The sequence below is a fragment of the Ammospiza nelsoni genome, chromosome 3 (genome assembly GCF_027579445.1).
Source record: "Ammospiza nelsoni isolate bAmmNel1 chromosome 3, bAmmNel1.pri, whole genome shotgun sequence".
In the NCBI taxonomy this organism is placed as follows: Eukaryota; Metazoa; Chordata; class Aves; order Passeriformes; family Passerellidae; genus Ammospiza; species Ammospiza nelsoni.
Genome location: NC_080635.1, coordinates 69,043,603 through 69,064,149, shown reverse-complemented (window position 1 = coordinate 69,064,149; position 20,547 = coordinate 69,043,603). Strand labels below are relative to the sequence as shown.

General features: G+C 43.7%; 1 protein-coding gene across 1 annotated transcript; it reads left to right on the top strand.

Annotated features, from left to right (window-relative positions):
• The first annotated feature begins 466 nt into the window (after positions 1 to 466).
• Positions 467 to 18,152, top strand: AMD1 (adenosylmethionine decarboxylase 1). Its single transcript, XM_059467380.1, has 9 exons — positions 467 to 991; positions 10,567 to 10,653; positions 11,898 to 12,024; positions 12,498 to 12,600; positions 13,409 to 13,451; positions 13,537 to 13,681; positions 14,691 to 14,783; positions 14,865 to 15,020; positions 15,988 to 18,152. The coding sequence occupies exons 1-9, from the start codon at positions 861 to 863 to the stop codon at positions 16,126 to 16,128; spliced, it is 1,026 nt and encodes a 341-aa protein (XP_059323363.1). The 5' UTR covers positions 467 to 860; the 3' UTR covers positions 16,129 to 18,152.
• The last annotated feature ends 2,395 nt before the right edge of the window (positions 18,153 to 20,547 follow it).

Genomic DNA, 20,547 nt, shown 5'->3' with positions numbered 1-20,547 from the left:
CCCCGGAAGAGCCCAAATTCTCGGGTTCGCCCCTCGCTACGCGCCGAACGGTTTCGGGGGATGCTCCCCTGCCGTCTCTAGGCCATGTTCAGCCCTGCTTGCCCTGGCACGGCTCCCTGCCGACCACAGCCCGTGCTTCCCCCCCACGTTCGGGGCGGCGCGGTCCGATCCCGGTGCGGCCGCCACAGCGCGGCCACAGCGCGGCCCGAGCGCTGCCCCGGCCCGCCGCCGCCCGCGCTCCATCTCCCGCTCCCTGCGGGCCGGCGGGCGGGAGAACTGCAGCGGGAGGGGCCGGAGGAACCGGCAAATGCCTTGACGGGCGTCGCCGCCACCCTATGGGAAGCGGGGAAGGGCGGGCCGGAGCGGCGGCCGCCCAATGTGCAGCGCGGCCCGGCGTGATGCGGCTACCTGCGGGGGTATAAAGGCGGCTGCGTGCGCACTGGCCCCTCGCTTACACAGTATGGCCGGCGACATTAGCTAGCGCTCGCTCAACGCTCTTCTCTGTAACAGGGGAACACACGGACTACAAGGAACCGAACCGCATCGCCCGCCCGCACCCCCGCTCGGACTGTAACCCGCTCACACACGCTCACGCCGCATCCGCCGCCGCGCACTCCGGGTGGTTTTCGCCCGTTTAAAAAAAATCCTTCCTTCTTCTACTTATTCCTCCTTTTTTTTTTTTTTTTTTTTTTAATTAATATTACACAAATCCCCCCGAAGGTGAAACCCGCCCGGGACGGACTGAGACCCGGCGGCGGCAGCAGCGCGGCCCGTGCAGCAGCAGCGAACGGTGGCGGCCGGGGGCGGCAGTTTGGTTGTCGTTTAATTTCTGTGGTTGTTGGTTGCCGAGTTGTCTCACCATGAAGGAGAGCGGTGCACACTTCTTCGAAGGGACCGAGAAGCTGTTGGAGGTGTGGTTCGCCCGGCAGCAGCCCGCGCAGCAGGAGCCGCACCAGAGCAAGGGGTCCGGCGACCTCCGCACCATACCCAGGTCCGCGAACGGCCGGCGCGGGGTGGGGTCGGAGCGGGGAGAGGCGGCGGCGGTGGCAGCGCTGCCCGTGGGGGGCGGCCGGCGGGGCGGGAGGGTCCCTGAATGGCCCGGGTGTGGCGGCGCTTTGGGGGACGATGGCGGCCGCGCCGGGGGAAGGCAGGTTCCGGGGTGGCCGTCGGTGGGGGCTGGGCTGCCGGCCGCCTTCCCGCTCTCCCGGTGACAGCCCCAGCATCTCCCCGCGGGGGATGACCTTCCGCCGCCCTCCAGAGACCCTCGGGCAGGGAGGCTCCCCTCGTCCCGGCGGGCGGGAGGTGGCGGTGCCGGGGACGGAAGCCATTCCGCGCCGCCACCTCGTGCAGCCCCGCGCGGTTCCCGCTGGCAACATGTGGCGGTGGCGGCGGAGCGCAGCGCGGGGCCGGGCGTGTGCCGGGAGCGCCGCGGGGGGAGCGGGCGCGGTGTCGCAGTGCTGCTGGCGGCCGGGGCACAGCGGCGGCGCCCACCGCTCTGCGGCGGCTCGTCCCGCTCCTACGGCCAGTTTCGGGATGAGAAGGCTCGGGAAATCCCTGGCCGTGCCGTACTGCGGACAGCGGGGGCTCAGGAATCCCCCTTCCCAGTAATGCAGGCTGGAAAGGGAGCTCCCAGTGGCTGTCGCGGAGAGGGTCGATGGTTCTCTCTCACATGGCCGGTGTGGCGGCGACCTCCGGCACTGCGTAGCCGGACAGGTCCATAGAGCGGCTCTCGCCGAGGGAAGCAGGCGGCACCCGGGGACCCTTCCCGTGCCTCCCAGCGGTGCGGTGGGCACCGGAGCGAGGGAGGCACCGGGAGAGCAGTGCCCCCGCCTCCCCCGGCAGAAGTGTGGCTGGAGCCGCGATTTACACGTGAGTGTCCTGGCCGCGCTCCCGGGCCGCGCCGCCGCTGCCGTCGCTCTCCCCCATTGAGGAGCTGAGGCCAATGGGAGCGGGGCGCCGCGGAGGGCCGGGCCGCGCCCGTCACCCAATGGGCATGTGGGGAATGCGCTGGCGCCGCGCTCGGCGCCGCCCGCGGCGGGCGAAGGAAGGCCCGGGGCCCGCTCCGCTCCCGGCGCACGTGCTCGGCACCGGCTCCCGCCGCTCCCCGCCCGCCGCCCGGGAATGCGCCCGCGCCGCCTTTGTTAGCGCAGGGCCCGATGGCCACCTGCCGGCGCACGGGCGGCTCGGGAGCCCTGCTGGCACGGGGCGTCTGTGCTGCACATTGCCGGTACTGTGGTGTGGAGAGGACAGCGTAGAATCACTGGAGCTAGGTGGTCTTTAAGGCCCCTTCCAATCCAGACCATTCTAGGATTCTGTGGAATATTTAGATCTCTGACTGTGAGGGTCCAGCTGTAGATCCACAAAATATACTCTTCTGGAAGTGTCAGAAAATGGTAGCTGCAAGGTTGAAGTACAAAGCAAAATCTGCAGAACTATGGCAGAGTTCATTTTTATTGCAGTGACAATAAAAATGGAATGTAGGTGGATCAGTTGACATAGTTGGGAAAGGTAGGCTTGTCCTAAGCAAACAGGGCAAATCTGAAGGTTATACTCATGTGAGTAGTTCACCTTCAGTATGGTCAGCTGTTCAGATTCGGGTGGTTGCTGGAGGGTCTGGCTCTCAGTGTATCCAGATCTGCTTGTGCATATCACCGTTACCCAAAGGTCTCTTGTCAGAGTTTGGGCAAGAGAGCCTGTAATAGTGCTCTCAATGTTTGGAATATGCTAATCATCTCCATTCAGCGATGTATCCTATTTGTTTTTCCCTTTGTTTTGGTATTTCTCGGGAAATTTCCCATGTGCATATATTGGTGGAATTAGCTGTTCACAGATCTGAATTGGCAGTGAGCAGATAACTGCCTCTTTTTTAAAGTAATGAATAGCCTATGTGTGTGCATGTCTGAATGCTCATGGTTAGTGGAAGCTTCATTTTTTTTGTACCAGAAGCACTGCGGAGTATTTTTACCTCTGAGGTAATTTGCTTGTGTAACTTTGACTTGTGAAGCTATTTAGATCTTTCTGAATAATGTACTTAACATGGAAGTCATCAAATGTGGTTTTATGGCTCTTTGAGGCTTAGTGGCATAGCAGGTACGGGGTAGAAGCTTGTATAGGTAATGTCCAGGCAATCCTGGAAGGAAAATCCCAGCTAAAATACTTGCAGATGATGTGAGCCCCTTAGATGCTGGAGGAGTCCTGTAGTGTTTGACTTAAAATGTGAAAGATTGCAAAAGTACTCGTTTGCCTTTGTGTTAAGACGGAGATGTAGTTTAGAGACGGCATTCTGTGAATGCTTTCCTCGCTGACACATTCGTGCTCTGGCGCTCCATTTGTCAGCTGAGACTCGTGTTTGCAAAACTGCAAACTTAACTTTTAAACCCTGAGCGTTTCATGTAATTGCAGTGTGGGTACTGGGATAGTTCCTTTGTGTGGTTTAGATAAGGCTGTAAAGTTTTAATAGAGTGGATAAAAACTGTTAACTGTTGAACGTGTGGTCTTTAACACAGTGTCAGTGCTGTGAGCAGGCTTTGAAGACTTTTTGTGTTAATTGGCTCTTAATACAACATGTTAATCTAAGGTGCTTGCTTTTCTTGGTAGGAAACTGTGACATGTCTGAAAGTGTTTCTAGCATGAAATGACCTTGTACAAACATTTTCTTTTGGAAAACTGTCAAATTAAATTACCTGTTACAGCTGATACGTTGTGTTCAGGACTTTCATTTGCATCTATCCCGCTATGCTAATTCTATAAAGGTGATTGAATGGACTAGTTTATGTTGACCAGAATCTGAAATCAAAGCTGAAACTGTAGAACAATAGCTAAATTAGAATCAAGTTGCAAACCAGTTGAGCTTGCCTTTTGTATTGTAATACCTGCTTAGTAGTGAAATGTGAGCCATTCATCTACTGAATGACTAAGCTGGTTTTCAAAGCTAAAAATTTCCATGTTGTGTGTGCTTGTTAGGGATTAGATATTTTAAAGTCTTTGGATATCTTGAGCTGATGCAGCTGAGACTTTTTCCACATTTTTTCCCTCCTATGGGCAAACCCGCTTTCTGGATAAAAGTTTGGATTATGTGTAATGTGTTTCAGAAAAGATCTTTGTCAAATTAATACCTTCAATAAAGGTCCCAGCTAAAAAGTATGGAACTTGAGCTTTTACTTGGTTGTTAAGTTTTGGGGTGTTTTTGCTCACTTGTTAATGAATTATGCAGAAAGGTCTTGTGGTTGAAATAGTTACTGGCAAGCATCTCAGTATGCCTACACTGCTTATGTCCAGTAGTGAAATGAAGTTAATGTTTTGTGGTCTCAAAATAATTTGCTTTAATTTTATTGCTTGTTCTCACTATGCTTTGTAATTTTATTGCTTGTTCTCAATATGCTTTTTTCCTAAAAAAGTAGCCCTAAACTCTATATGGAAAACAGGGTTTGCTGAAAACTTGCTGCAAGCCCTGGATTTCCATGGTGACTGTGTAGTGCATTCACTCTCCCCACAGCTGTGTATTCCTTCACATGGTGTGCAGCTATGCATTTTCCATCTGAAGGACTATCAGGGTCTCGAATTTACAGAAGTTTGAAACCATAAATAAATGATGCCAGTGTTAGAAGTTCATATCTCAGGCATTCAGCCCTGAGGAATACTCTGAAATTGACCTTATTTATGGACTTTTAATCTGCTTCTTTTTTGTCTATATTACGTGGAGACACAAGCTGGAGAAAACTGCAGCAATGAGCAGTATGGGGTGACACCGATAGGACATTGTGATCCTGTGCTCCAGGAAAGCTCCCAAGCCCTGAGGCACTCATGGGTTGGTAGGAGCCCTGCAAATCCTTGCTGTGTGCTGCACCCTGTAGCCCGAGCGAGCTCACTGCTGCAGCGTGCTGTGCCATGGTCTGCTCCTGCCATGCTTTGGAACAAACCTGGAGCGACTCTGGAAACAAGACAGGGCTGTGCTATGAGCCTCTATCCCAGTGTACTTGTGGGGCTTTTTTTATGGACGATGCAAGCTTATCTGGAGAACTTCATGTAGAGTGCAGTCTTCCCCTTATCAGAATGGATATCAATTAGATTTTAGATCTGGTTCAAAACTACTGGTAAAATGTTTTCTTGTTACTTGAAACTGTACCTAAAGAGTGGTTTCACACGATGGAAACAAACCCTTTTATTCTCACTTCTAGTGATTCTGATCCTGCTTGCAGAAAGTGAAGACTTATGTTGAAGCCTTTCTGACATTTTCCTACGTTATCACGCAAAGTGCTGAAGCATTTGGGTACTCACTGGCTGGCAAAGGTCTGGGCCCTTGTGAGACTGTAGAAAATAAATAAGCAGCTCTTGGTGTATTCCTCAGAGGGCGTTCCTAATGGTTGTTTGCTCAGCCGGGAGAACGGGAAGACTTGGGGCTTTTGATAGATACTTGCTGTGTGCTCCTTCTGGAGAAAATTACACTCAAGTTTGCCCTGAATGTTGCTTGTCAAGTCCTGCTGTGCCTCCTGGGGCTCATGCTTACTCGAGCACTTTGGATGTCCTTGGATAGGAGACTTGGGAATACCCATTGAGTGTCTTTGGATGTAAAGGATGGAGTCCCCATTCCATGTAACTGCAATAGTGGTGTTAGACCCACAAGAGGAGAAATAGAATGCCTTCAGAGCCCAGCTGTGGCCATCTTTGTGCCATTGCTGAAATATCTTGGTTTCATTTGGGAGAGATGCTCTAAGTAGTTGCCTTGGGACTTTGTAGGTAAGAAGGATTTTGTGAGCAGTACTGCATAGAGTCACTTTCAATGTGGATGCAATTTTCCACCCAGGTGCCTGTCTCTCAAGATTAAGTGCATGTCCCTGGAAGGCTTCTTAGGTTTAGGATAAGGGAGATGTGGGCAGTCTCTGTGTATCTATGCTCAGAGCATATAGAGGGTGTGACACTTTTGTGCACCCCACAGATATTGCCTATGTAAACTTATCATGTTGCAAGGGTCTTAGCCTAAACTCAGGCTGTGGTTCAGGGTAACCTATCTTAAACAGCAGTTTTTAAATTTTGTTTCTAAGAGGTAATAATTCACATGCAGCTGTGTGCAGAGAAATACGCAAGCTGCTGAGAGGTGCTTTAAAATGCTTGTGACTTCTGTGTGGTTTGTACTGTTTCTGCTTGTTTTGGGATGCTTGAAAGCAATGTTCCAGCTCTGCTGACACTGATGTTTAGCCAGCTTCATGTGTCTTGGCTGCCTCCCCTCCGTGTAGGCAGTTTAGACAGTTTTAGGCTGTCTGGATCGTGGTATTGGCAGGAATTTGCCTATTTAACTGTAGCCTGCTAATGAGGTAACTGATACCTATGTGGCTCCTAAAAACACTTAGTAGGTAACAGGTAGGGGTAAGACTTTGCTCTGCAGTTGAATGCTTGACATTAAAACAAAGTCTTACCTAATCAAGATTAAAAACCTTACGGTACTATAGAATTGTCAGCTGTTCTATTTAATGAAAAGCTATGCAAGAGTATGTATGTAGCTTAAACTGTCTTTAGAAGTTCCATATGATTTCTTTCCTAAGAATTCCTGCCCTACTGCAATGCAGCTTTTCTTCACAGTGCTGTCTGGCTGCCTTAGCAAGTTCCTGGTGGTGGGGTGGTGTGCTTGAGGAGGCTGTTGGTTGCTGACAGGAAAGAGTGCTTGATGTAGTTCTTAATCTCTTCAAATTGCTGTTAGCACATTCCCAGTTGGCCTGAAACAGCATTATTGTGCCTGGTGTGCTTGACTCCTGTTAAAGAATGTGTTTTGCCCCTGAAGGTAAAGGCTCAGAAGAGGCCAATAACTTGTGTGCAAAAGCATGGTTTTATCTGTCAAGGAAAACTTCCTTCTGAAATAAAGGAGCAGATATGATGCTTTGGAACTGGGTTGAGAGGAACTATTGACTATTCATGAAGCATACTTCCTTCAATTAAGCTTCTTCTCAATTATAATAGCTCTTCCCTACACATACCTGGTTGGCAGTTTGAATGGAGCTTATTTGTACTCTGGTAAAAAATCTGTTGATAAGGCACTAAATATTACAACACAGGTATAGAAGTAAATTGTTAAGCTTGATTTTTTTTTTTTCTTCCCTTTTGGGATGTTCTGCTAGTCAGGTGTAGAACAAATAGCTTTTTACCATTCAAGCAAGGACAGGTCTTCACACTTGAGTAGATGTATTCCATTTTCATTTGCTATTCTCTGAGAAGGTGCAGTCATTTAAGGTGCATCGTGCTTGCCCATTCAAGAAACTAATTTGACTCTGGATAAGTAGCAGTTATTTGAAAATTTGGAAAGGGGATCTTTCAACTTTGGAATGAAGTGGTCCATGAGCCTACATAAGGGAGAAGTCAGTCTCATGTCAGTGTCTGCAGGTCTGCTGCAGAACTTGCTTCCAGGAAGAGCTGCCTGTGACTCTTGAGTATAGGAAAGCAATTTCCAAACTGGCATTGTTCTGATGTCTGGCTATGGGAAATAATTTAGGAAATAGTAATGCCTTGCACATTGATCATTGAAGGGGGAATTTTGAAGAGCAGAAGTCCATGGTGGCACTTCATTGAGAATCAGTCTTACTTGGGTACCCTTTTTTAGTTGCAGGCTTTGCTTCCAAGTTAAAACTTAACTCAGCTATGAAATTAGTAGTATTCTCAAATACTTAAATTACTAACTTAGCAGATTTTTACTAATTATTGAATAGCTGCAATAGATGTAGTGATAACCATTGAAATACTACTTTAAATGTTGATTTTGTTTCTTCATTCAAGTGTGTGTATATATTGTTTGTCTCAGCTAGTGACAATTATATGGAACAAAAAAAAGGGGGGGGAAGAAATACAAGAGTTAGACTTGTAGTGAACTTAATCTACTTGGGACAAAGTAGTTCCAGATGTTCTTCCTTAGCTGTGCTTTAAACAATAGAACATGCCAAATACTAAGGTCATCTTGTTTAAATAGATTATGTTGGATCAAATTCAGCCTTTCTGTAGTTTTCTGTACTTAGCTTTAAAATGCAGACAGATACAGGCCAGTATCCCTGCAGAATTTCTCCCTAATGTGGCCAAGTCTCATCCTGGGTGCTGCAACCCTTTGTTAGTCTGTGTATGCTTCTAGAGCAAGCCTAGCATCCTGTCTGCTTCTAAAGTTGTAGCGTTTTTCCTTAGTGCTGCTCCAGACAGGACAAATTATGACCTGGCCCTTTATTTGTGTAAAGGCTGAACACAGCATTTAGTGTATGCTTAGCCATGGTTTCTGTAGTATGATAGTGAGCACTTGAGCAAAGCTGTGATATGCAAAGGTCTTGTGCAACTGCAGATTTCAGCCATGGTACCTAAATACCAACTGTGGTACCAGTAAGCATAACAGGGCTTCCTTTGCATTGTGGGCTCTGCACCTCACACACAATAGTCACTGTTGGTGCTGTACTGACCCCTCACTGAACTACCAGACTTGTGACATCCTCCTCTGCTAATGTGTCTGGAGCACGGACATTTCCCTGAAATGCCTGCACAGAGCTGCACTACAGTGGTGCTTAAAGAAAAAGGGTCACCTGCCTGCCTGAGGCTGACGTTTTGACTGTCTGACCGGGTAAGAAGCTTGTGAAGGCTGAGACGTGTGCTCTTGCAAAGCCTAAGATAGCTACATGCCCATTAATGCTTGGACAAGTACAAAATCAGATTTGTAGTAATGTACGAATGGGGTTAGTACAGCTCAGCATCAGGGAACTCTTCCTCACCTTTCCCAAGTGCAATGTCAGACTCTGGGTGTTTATTTAATGGCAGATAAGATGGTGGTAGGGATGCTGGAATGGTTTGAACAATCTGTTACCTAGCTCAATTTACAGGAAGAGTGACTGGCAAACTTAGGCTGGAGCCAGAGAAAAGTTAATCCTTTAGTACTCTTACTAGCAAAATTGTATGATTTTTCCAGGAGCATTTAGAAGATAGTTTATATTGTATCTATTTCACTCTTTGCATTTACCAGCCTTTTTAAGGTGAGCAGCCATTTGAGTTTTAGGAACAGAGCTAACTCCAGTCAATGACATAAGTATAGAGCTGAGTAAATGTGTGGGACTTGAGCTGAGCACTCAAAATAACCTTTTTAATTTGATGTGGAGATTTGAGTGTCTGTGCTGTCATGTCTGTGTTTGCAGAAAAGCATTTCATCAAGGGTCACTAACTGGGGTAAACCTCACTTTGATTTTAAGTATCTGGTTATACTACAGAATTTCTAAATTAATCAGATGTGCATTGATTATGAGTGTTTCTTAAATGGATAGGATTTTCTTAAATGGATGGGATTTTCTTAATGTGTGTTCTGGTTGAATCAGATATATGAATATTACTATTCTGTTGTACTTTAAATGGGAAAGTCCTCAGGTATTATTAAAGGTACAGAATTCAGTTTCAAAAGGCATTCTCCTGAATGAATTAATTAATTGAGGGAGAGGTTAAGGCATTTATTTGCTGACTGTTCAGAAAGGCTAAAGAATATGTGGATTATTTCATTATACATGTAACAGAATCTAAAACTTCAATTTCATGAACTGACCAGTTTTCTGAGGGGAAAGACTGGTGGCTGCAGGAGAAAGTGTGTTGATGGAATTAACAGTGAGTGCTCTGTCCTGGCATACAGCCACAGACAGGGCTTTTGCAGTGTCAGTAAAGGGTGAGAGGTCTGCCTCCTGAAGAAGGATTAGGCTGACGGTTTTATATGGGCAAGCTGAGCTTGCTTGGTGATGAAAAATTGGCAATTTTTTTGTGCTCCTAGCTCCTGCAGTTTTTCCAGCTCTACTGATGAGCAGCTTAGTTTTGTGCTGGGTTAGTAAATCTCTTGGATCGTGACTTCTCTGAGGACAAGAGCCAGCACAAACCTGCAGGTGGAATATGCTGTGGGCAGGGAGAAGTAGGACAGTTGGCAGTCGTGTAATTTTGTGACATCAAGAAGCTGTATCTGTTCCTGTCTTATTTATAGCAAAATTGACTACACTGAATTCTACTAGTCTGGTGTAGACACAAGACTGAAGTGACAACCAAAGTAGTTTTTTTGCAAGCCCATCATTTCTCTTGAGTACTTGAAAGCCTTTTGGCTTAACTTGAGCCCTTGTTTTTTGCTTATTTTTTTCAGATTCTTTGTGAAATGAATAAGTAAAGAATTGAATACTAAACCTCTGCCACCATATGGAATTTTATTACCATAGCTACAGTTTGCACTGTATGAAGGAATTCTGTGATCCTGGTTTCATTGAATTCAGGCCATTGAAATGTATTTGTTTTTAGCTTTTCAGCGAAAAGCAGGATTTAAAGTTATCCTGACTCACCTGGTTAGAAGCTTGAGGTTCCGCATGCAGCAGATCATGGTAACAGATTTTTAGGACTACCGAGCCATCAAGAGCAAAGAATGGAGTATTACTGGATTGTGAGAATCAGTCTCTGTATGAAAGCTCTTCCCATTTTGTGCTGTCAGATCCAGTAACTCAAGACTCTGGTCTTGTTCGGGCTTTTTACCCCGGGCTTCAGCAAGCTTTGGTTTGTTTAACCTGTTGTTTGTGCTCTTCTGTAATTTCTTCACAGGATTGAGTGGGACAAACTTCTGGAGAATGTGCATTGTTTGATCATAAGTGTGACAAAAACTGACAAGCAGGAAGCTTATGTACTCAGGTAAGGCATTGGCTCATTCTTTTAGTCCCTAGGAAAGGAAAAAGCGAAAGCTGTCATTTGTGATTCACTGGGCTGACAATCCAATCTTGAGTTAATGGCAGGTTGATGGCTACAACTTGCAGGGGTCTCCTGCTCAGAGGTGCAAATCTCTTCATAGTTGTGTTTCTCTTTTCCTTTAACCAAAAGGATGGGCGGAGCTGTGGTGGCATCACTTAATTTTGTCCATGGGTAAAGTGTCCCCAGTACAGAATTTGAGTATTACTTCAGCAGAATAGGCTGTAGGTGTCACTTACAGATTGGCAAAAAAACCTTACTGGTAGATCAGCCTTAGCTGTGCATAAACACAATCAAGTGGAACAGCTCTTCCAGCTGTAAACTGTAGCTTTCCTGGAACCCTGCAATTTTTGTTGAGTGTGCAGCAGTTAGTTGTAAGGACACTACTTTTGCCATGTGTTTTTCATCTTGCAAAATACTTTCTTGCTTTTTGTACATGAACTTTACAGACACATTTGACATTCTCTGTTTTACTTCAGATTACAAATATTGAAGTTCTTGTACTCTAAAAGATTGCCTTGAGGGCAAGGTTGTGCTAAGAGCAAGCTAGTCAAAGAAACTGTGTTCAAGTCTTGTTTCTTCAAGCTTCATATATTTAAAACAAAATTCTGGAAAGAGTAACTAGTTGTACTGCATCCTGGATTAAATTTAACCTTGATTTTGGATTTGTAAACAGCATTCCAAACTGAGTTACTTGAGCTAATTTTTACTCCTGTTGTTCAGTTACCTGATAAAAAGATACTTGTTACACATGTTTAGATGTCCTGGATGTGGCATCAATGCTATCTCCAGTTCAGCTGGGCTGTAGTTAAGTATCTGACTTAGTTTATATATAGTTAATTTCTGTATCTTGCTTATGAGGCATATCATATAGCTGTGCCTGTGTACCCACTTCACAGCATGTTTGTATTTCTCAGGTAGTTTGAGGGTGTCTACTGTGTGTGCCCTTTCCTGTAGTGTGACAACTCTGTAATATCATGCTTGGAGCAGGTGTTTGCTTTGGTAAATCATAACAGCTCTCAAATGTTAGCTGCATTCTATTGATTTGATCTATTTGCTAAGTATGTTTGTGCCATATGCTGGTCACTTAGATTAATGCATTTGGTTGGGATAAGGACCAAGACCTAACAACTCCTTCCTGGGTTGTTTTCTGTAGAGCACTGAATATCATCTTAACCCCTCTTTTACAGTGAGAGTAGCATGTTTGTCTCCAAGAGACGTTTCATTTTGAAGACGTGTGGTACCACCCTCTTACTGCAAGCACTGGTTCCCCTGTTGGAGCTTGCTAGGGAGTACAGTGGGTTTGACTCAATTCAGGTAAGGTGTCAGAAATCTTCCTTGGAATGTTCAAAAAGCTTTTTGCTGCTATTTCAAATGTATTAGTTTAATGTATATACATTTTTATTAAATATTCTGGATCTGGATACTTATGTATGCTTCCCATAATGGGAAGACTGTAATGTAAGATTGCTCTGCTGCAGCAGTTGCCCTTTTATTTGTCTCTTAGTGGGTGCTAACTAACAAATGCCACTGAGCTGAGTTACTTAAGAGTAACTGTGCCCACTCTGTCTCGTGGAAAACAAGTTTGTAAGTAAGCTGTCTCCTGAAACTTAGAAATTCAGGTAGGAATAACCCTGTGCTTCTGAAATGGGAATACAGGTAGCAGTGTTTTGACAATGGAAACTTAGGTCCTGTGAAAATTCATGGTAAATGTTTGCATTTTTCTAGATTCTTAGATTCAAGGTGGATGGCTAATACTCAATACCTAAAATGAACCTTTATTTTTTCAGAGCTTCTTTTATTCACGTAAGAATTTCATGAAGCCTTCCCACCAGGAGTACCCACATAGGAATTTCCAGGAAGAAGTCGAGTTTCTTAATGAAATTTTCCCAAGTAAGTTGATACAACTTCAGCAAAGTTGATGTTACATGAGAAGTGATGAGCAGTACAATAGGTACAGGCTGCCAGACTAAAAATTCAGCAGTCCTTGCATAAAAGTCAAAAGCTATCAATATTAGTTTCTGGATTTCTGATACTAGCTTGCCAAGACCAAAATTTAAATTATACTAAGCTTGACATTTAACACCTAGTCTAAACTGGGGTCATCTTCAGACTTCCAGTTCACTCTGCACAATTCTGAAAGCCCTATTAAAAAGCTAGGATGGTAATTTAAAGTAAGTAATACACTGAAGAAAAATGTGGGCTTTTCACACATTGCTATGTGCAATGTGTGAAGTGTTGTGAAATGTGAAGAAGTTACTATGCTAAAACCTGAATTCAAACATTTAATGCAGTTTAGGAGTACAAGAAGAATCTTTAAGTGACAGGATTTTGAAGGAACATGGAAGCTGTGGTACTCATCTGAGTTACTTGAAAATAAATTATGATCATAAATGCATTTAATAGAGGCTCTAAGAGTTTCAAGGTTTCTCTTTGTGCATAGCTAAACTGTAATATCAATATCCTGATAGTAGCCTCTTAGCTGGGGTGTGCAGACCCATTCTGAGGAAGCTTGCTTTCCTGATTATTAACTTAGCATTCCTGAAGTTGAATGCCTGGTTATTTGGTACAGCTGCTGACTGCATCAGTGAACTTCCTGGGGTTCTGTGAAAGACCCCTGTCTTCAAATAGGAAATAAAGATAATATTATACATAAATGTTCAGCTGTGTTAATTAACTGGAGGCCTCTTGTCTTGTCTAGATGGAGCAGCTTATTGCATGGGGCGTATGAACTCTGATTGCTGGTATGTATGTGAAGTGTTTGAAGTCTTTACAGTAGAACCTGGTGCTGTCAGTAAGTGTTACATACTTGATTTGTGCTTTATGTAGGTACCTGTACACCCTGGATTTCCCAGAGAGTCGGATATCCAATCAGCCTGATCAGACACTGGAAATTCTGATGAGTGAGCTTGACCCAGTAGTTATGGACCAGTTCTACATGAAAGATGGTGTTACTGCAAATGATGTCACTCGTGTATGTTTGCTTGAAAACTTGAACACTTTGGGAAATGGTGGAAATTGGGCAACAAAATGCTTCATTCACTTTCCTTTTAAGACAAGGTTTATTTTGTGGTAGGAGAGATGTCATAGAAAGTATTGGGTTAATACTTTGGGAGGAAAATGGATTTAACCCAAGGGTGTTTTGGGGACTATAACTTCATGTTTTCAATGCCCTTCCTTTAGTGAAAGCAACAATATGCAGTGCTTTGGGTGATGGGAAGCTTTTACTCTGAGGAATGTCGGAGTAGGGATAAAACCACAATTTGAGTAACTTTCAAGGATGTAGATTGAGAAGTAAGGCTTATGCTGGAGCTAAGGAATGCAAAGGTTAAGTAGGTATCAAAATCTGGGTTAAATCAGGGAGATGTTTGGATGAGGGGAAGGGCACATTTGGGGTCTAAGCATAACTGGTTGTGTTTGCCTCCTTTACCCAGATGGGGAAGTCATGTGACGTGAGCAAGTTTTCCTGACGAGTACACTGACTTAGTCTTGTTTTCCATCTTAGGCTTTGCTTCTCACACTGTATTTGCTATTGAGATTTGGCTGTAGCTCAGGTACTGTGTGGTAAATCAAAATGCTTGGGATTGCACTCCTTCCTAGGGTATAAACTAGCATATCCTTACTCTGGAGTAAAAGTAAACAGACTTCACTTTGTGGATAGTGCTTGAAGAGAAGCTCTGTTTTCCATTTCAGCAGCAAAAGCAAATATGTTTTGGAGTTCCAAGCTCTTTCCTTGTCTTGGATGGAGGCAGCTGGGCTCTGTAAGAGGCAGTGTGATAGCTTGCCTGCAGCTTGTCACTGCTATTGATGCTGTGACAGGATGCACACAAAGCTCATCTACAGTGGTACATGTAGTCAGACTTACCTGTTTTTGGGAGAATTCTGGTGTCTTCTTTGCTAAATAGATGTTCATTTTGCCTTTGAGGTAAATCTAAACATGTCTAAGGATGCATGATAGACAGAGTTGTTTGACTTTGTTTCAGATGAGTGGAATTCGTGACCTGATACCAGGTTCTGTTATTGATGCTACAATGTTCAATCCTTGTGGGTATTCAATGAACGGGATGAAATCGGATGTAAGTTTTGCACTCATTAATAATTAGCATTGGTAAATAAAAATAAATATTTGATGGTAATAATACCTTATTTTTTTTCAGGGAACTTACTGGACTATTCACATCACTCCAGAACCAGAGTTTTCTTATGTTAGTTTTGAAACAAACATAAGTCAGACCTCTTACGATGACCTGATTAGAAAAGTTGTGGAGGTTTTCAAGCCAGGAAAATTTGTGACAACTCTCTTTGTTAATCAGGTGAGTTTTCTTGCATTGTCTTAGCAGCTGATGAAATACATACAGACACAAATGAAGCAAGGCTAGAGATTTTACTGGAGATTAACAGTTTCTAGTTTGCCTCTATATTTGAGCGGTAGTTTTTTTAGAAAGTAAATATGCTCTTCAGTCTTGCTATGGCATGTACTAAATCTGATCTTCAGCAAATTTCAGAAACAGTAAGATGCAGTGTCCCAGTCCCAGAATTCTAATGACTTCCTATGTAGTTCTGTATAGGTATAATTTCTTTCCTTGGCATTTTCCTGGATTTGCCTGCAGCTGTCAGTTGTAGAACACCTGCTGTTAATAGTGTTGCTCAGCTAATCATAGAACTACAAAATTACTTGGGTTGGAAGGGACCTTAAAGATCCTCTTAGTTCCAGCCCCATGCCATGGGCAGGGACACTTTCCACTAGACCAGGTTGATCAAAGCCCCATCCAACCTGGCCTTGAGTATTGCCAGGCATGGGACATACACAACTTCTCTGGGCAACCTGCTCCAATGTCGCACCACCCTTACAATGAAGATTTTTTTTTTTCCCAATACCTAATCTAAACCCACCTTCTTTCAGTTTAAATCTGTTGCCACTTGTTCTACCACTACATGCTCTGGAAAAAAGTCCCTCCAGCTCTCTTGCAGCCCCCTTTAGGATACTGTAAGGTGGTGTAAGGTCTCCTCAGAGCCTTCTCTTCCCCAGGCTGAACAAGCCAAATTCTCTCAGCCTGTGTGCATAGGAGAGGTGCTCCACATCCCATAATTGTTCACAGAACAGCAGTACTGTATATAGGGAGCAGAATCACTGCTTGGGAATGAAACTTTCTGCTCCACTGTCAGGAAGAGTGTTAAAATATGTTAGTATGAACCACATATGAAATGCAGTGTGCTAATCCATCTCTAAATTACAGCTTTAAAAGTAACTTCCCACTTTTTTTTTTTTTTGTTTTCCAGAGCTCTAAATGTCGCACAGTGTTTTCCTCTGCCCAGAAGATTGAGGGGTTTAAACGTCTTGATCACCAGATTGCCCAATTCAGTGATTATAATTTTGTTTTCACCAGTTTTACAAAAAATCGCCAGCAGCAGCACAGTTGATTAAGAATGAAGAAAAAGCGCAAAAAGAAATCCCATATAAAAGGTGGTGGTTGCTTTCTAGTTAATGATTCAGGGGGCCATGCTTTCCACTCCCACCACCTTGTAGTTGTGGAAAGCCCTAGGTGTAATCATAGTATAACCATTTTGAATTGTATGCATTATTATATCAAGGAGTTAGATATCTTGCATGAATGCTCTCTTCTGTGTTTAGGTACTCTATGCCACTCTTGCTGTGAAATTGAAGTGCATGTAGAAAAATCTTACTGTATGAAACTTTACAACACTTGTAAAAATGATTCAGGTAGAATTACACACAGTATAGTTTTTCTCCAAGTATCACCAAAAATTCCCCACAGACAAGGCTTTCGTCCTCATTAGACTTCAGCCTCAACCTACTCACTGGGGACAGTTCTCTGTTAAATTGTCACTCCTTTTTTTTTTTTAATCTATGTTGTGATTTCAGTCTAAAACAGTTTTTGATGAACTTCCATGATTTCTAATGAAACTGATTCCTAATTAACACTTTCATGTTTGGAGAAATTTCTTAAAACAGTTACAAATTGTTTTGCTACTACAGGTGGTGGTTGATTTATTTTTAAATCAGACTGACTTTCCATGCTCTGATACAGCTTCTGGGAGTTAGCTCAGCTCTCCTGTAGAGCTGGGCTGACACATTGGTCTTTCACCTTTAGTGACGTGGGTATCGGTACTAGAGCAGGCTAAACTGTCTCACCTCAATGGCCATTTGTCTGTCCACATCCCCGAGCTGTCACACCGCCACGCAATGGCACAACTTGATGAAGGTCCAAGACTTGACAGGGGAAGAGCTGAGCCAGGCTTCAAGTGCTTTGATGTTGTTGTGTGACAGCTTTGCAAAGTGCAAGTTGATATTGGCAGCAGGCATTTTCTGTCCCAGTCACCTGTTGTGTCAGAACAGGAGGCTGGTGATCCTGAGCCCTGGCAGGTAGGGCTGGTGGAGGAGTGGGATTTGCCAGTCTGGGTGTGTTGATTGGTTTGGATTATTCTCTGTGACCTGCCACTTTGGACTGTAAAGAGTGCTTCTAAACCGGTCCAGTGTCACTTCATTTTGTTGTTCCAAGCAAAGCTAATGCCTCTGTCTTGTGACAGTCCTGTGACATTGTTGTGCATGTGACTTATGTTGTACTTGATTGTTGTGACTTCATCTGTTTTTTCCTCCTAATTGCTAAGGTGGTTCCTCTTACTGTGACTCGAGGGCATTAAGTGAAGGTACAGAGCAAGAACTGTCTGGGACATCTGGACAGAAGTGAAGTAGAATGCTATTCATGGAGCATGAAAAGTGTGTAATTCAAAGTCACTTTAATGAGTATTGACTAAAATGCAGGCTTTGAAAAGCTGGCACACTTTCAGCTATGTTTGTTTGCAAATACTGGGATTTTAACAGCTGTGAGATCAGCATGTTAGCAACAAAATTGAGATTATTTTTCCCCTCTTGTCCTTGCAATGTTTTGACTCTTTCTGGTTTGATGCAATGGTTCTTTTGTTCCTTCTGTATTTATAAATGAAGCACTTTTTCAGTGCTTCTAAACTAAAGTCTGCTTGGTTAGAAATCAAGTGGTTGGAATGTTTTGATTTTTTTTTTTTAAAGCATATTATTGATGTTCTTTACCAGTGTTACCAATTACATGCTGTAAATGGCACTAAAGCTTTTTGGTGTTAATATTGAGGACCAATATTTCAATGGGGTTTTTTTTTTTTTTTGTTCTTGCATTGTCCCAATTGTTCTGACTTTTTTTGGCTTGAGGTCCTTTAAGTAGACTGAAGATCCCTTGTCAAGTAAAACTGAAAGAGAATGCATCTTAGAAAAAGAAGCATAAGCCTCGTCTATGAAAATGAAAGCTGTTGAATGGGTTATTGAACTATCTGGGTGATCAGGATGGGGGGAGTATGGTGTTTATAATTTCTGTGGTGTTAGACTTTGATCATTTAAAAATATCTGTACCACAACTTAACGCTTCAATAAAAGTTCGCTTAAATTGTTTGTAGTGATGATCCAGCAATTCTATCCTTCATTCTCTTCATGCTTTATGGTACCAAATGGTTTAATTCTGAAACAGATTTGTGTCCTTACTGCTTATTTGCACTGCTCCTGTAGGGGGTGCATCTCTACACACTGGCAGCATAAAATGAGGCAGCATGTGAAATGGAGTCAAGTGAACATGTTATGCTGTTGTGCAGCTAAAACTGTTTCTCTAAATTAACTCAAAATTTATTGCCTACATTTAACCTATATCTTTTTCTTGAGCATTAAATATTCTAAATAGCCCTCTGAATTAAGACAACTGCTTCTAAGTAACAAGCTGGTGTGCATTTATGTACTTAAGCTTAGACTGGCTTTGAGAGTTCAAGGTGAGATTTATCTCTTAAGGTGTAAAGTGGGCAGGTGTCTAATCTAGATAGTAACCTAGACCAGAAGCTAGTGGCTGGCAATGTCAGGGCTAAGCAAATGCACCCAGCACAATTAAAAATTCCTTGAGTTCATGTGGTAAGTCCTGCAGGAAGAGCAGCTGCAGTTTATTCATACCTGATTAAAGCTCCAGTAGTGCTGATATCCCCCAATCACCTAAGTAATATGTTGGTATTGGTGGCTTAAAACTTTTATATTTAGTTATCCAGAACCTTATCTATGATGTTACATATCTCTAATGGGGTTCTGGATAGTAAATAGTAACTTGTAGTTATTTCAAGTACTTAAGACTTTTTAAAAAAAGCCCAACAAACTCTATGAGAATAATAAATTCCAATTTGCAGCATCAAGAGGTTGTTTTAACAATGTCAGCCATGACAAATGAGCGGTAATCTACCTCTGAAGGATACTGATGGAGCTGGTGAAATACCTTGTTGAGTCACTTTCAATTATTTAGCAGCTGCCCTGGTTAACTGGAAAGGTCCCAGTTGGCTGGAGGGTAGCAAATGTGATGTCCACCTACAAAAAGGGCCACAAGGAGGATCTGGCAGCCTGACCTTGTTGCCCAGGAATATCATGGATTGTATGATACTGAGTACTGTCATGCAGCACACACAGGATAATCAGGCCCAGCAGCATGTGTTTGTGAAAGACAGGTCTTGTCTTGTGATTAACCAGCCTTCTCCATTGATGGCAAGCTGACCCACTCATGGGGATGAGGGAAAGGTGGATGGTGCACATCTGGACTTCAGTAAATCCTCAGATGCTGTGTCACAACATGCAGGCTGGGTCATCAGGCCCAGAGAAGGGGATGAGTGTGCCACATGCAGCCCGTGGCTGGTCACCAGTGGTGGTCACAGGGCTCAGGGTTGTGGTTGCAAAGCTGGTGGTGTCTCATCCAGTGGCAGGGGGGATCTCTAAGGTTCCTTCCAATCTTAAACCATTCTATGATTCTATATTAGACTGTGTGGGAATGGAGGGGATGGGCAGACTGAAGGTAGCATGATTGGGGCAGGAAAGAGGATAAGGCAGTTCTGTGCCTGAGCACTCTCATGTCCTGTCAACATGGGGCAGAAAGGGAGATGCTGACACCAATGCTGTTACCAGGCCACTTGAATAGGCACTAAAAACCAGTGATTTTCAATCCTACACCTTTACTGTGGTGTAATGCCAAAGAGATGACACTGCTCTGGTACCTGTATCTGAGTGGGATGACTCTAAAACTCTACTGCCTGTCAGTCTGGCTGCTGCCTTGGTGGTGCAGGATAATGTGTGGGCAGAAATGTTGAAGCTCGCCAACTGGGGTGGTATAAACTTGGGTTTCCCTAGCGATAATCCCAAAAGCAATGCCACCAATATATAAATGCACAAGGCTTAGAAATAATGCTGAGGATATGCTCCCAAGGTGTGGAGTTCTCCCAAGTTATTTCAAGTGAACTGTTCCATTTTTTCCTATTGCTTGTTGTACTGTTATATTTTAAAAAAAATAAGAGCTGCTGTTCTATTTTTTTTTTAATTAAGCAGGCCCTAGAGAGTCTTGTTTCTGCAGCTGCCTGAAATCCCTATATTTATATAAATTTTGCATTCTCTATAACATGCTTAGTTCTGCCTTTGGCAACTGCTATTAATTTTAAATATATGTGTACAAGTGAAATGTGTACAGTCACTTTTAGGAGCAAGACCAGACAAATGAATACCATAAACTCAGCATTTTTCATTGCTGGATTAGCCAGAATGTGAACACATATTTTTGTATCATGTAATTCCTAATGCAGACGCTTTACCTAATCCCTAACTCTAAATTACGTTGTTTATAGCCTTCCTGTTATTTTCCCCACATCTTTTTCTAGATTATATTTATCCTCTCTGTCCATCACTCTAAATTTTTCTTAAATACTAAGATTTCAAAATAGTATGTAAGACTAATGGGCAAATTGGCTAAATGGGCAGATGCCCATTTAAAAACATAGAAT

Bases quoted from the DNA above. Each gene is read 5' to 3' on its own strand.
- AMD1 (XM_059467380.1), top strand. From the start codon at position 861: ATGAAGGAGAGCGGTGCACACTTCTTCGAAGGGACCGAGAAGCTGTTG. The intron at 12,025-12,497 runs GTAAGGTGTCAG...TTATTTTTTCAG, and splicing joins GTGGGTTTGACTCAATTCAG to AGCTTCTTTTATTCACGTAA. The intron at 13,452-13,536 runs GTATGTATGTGA...TGCTTTATGTAG, and splicing joins CGTATGAACTCTGATTGCTG to GTACCTGTACACCCTGGATT.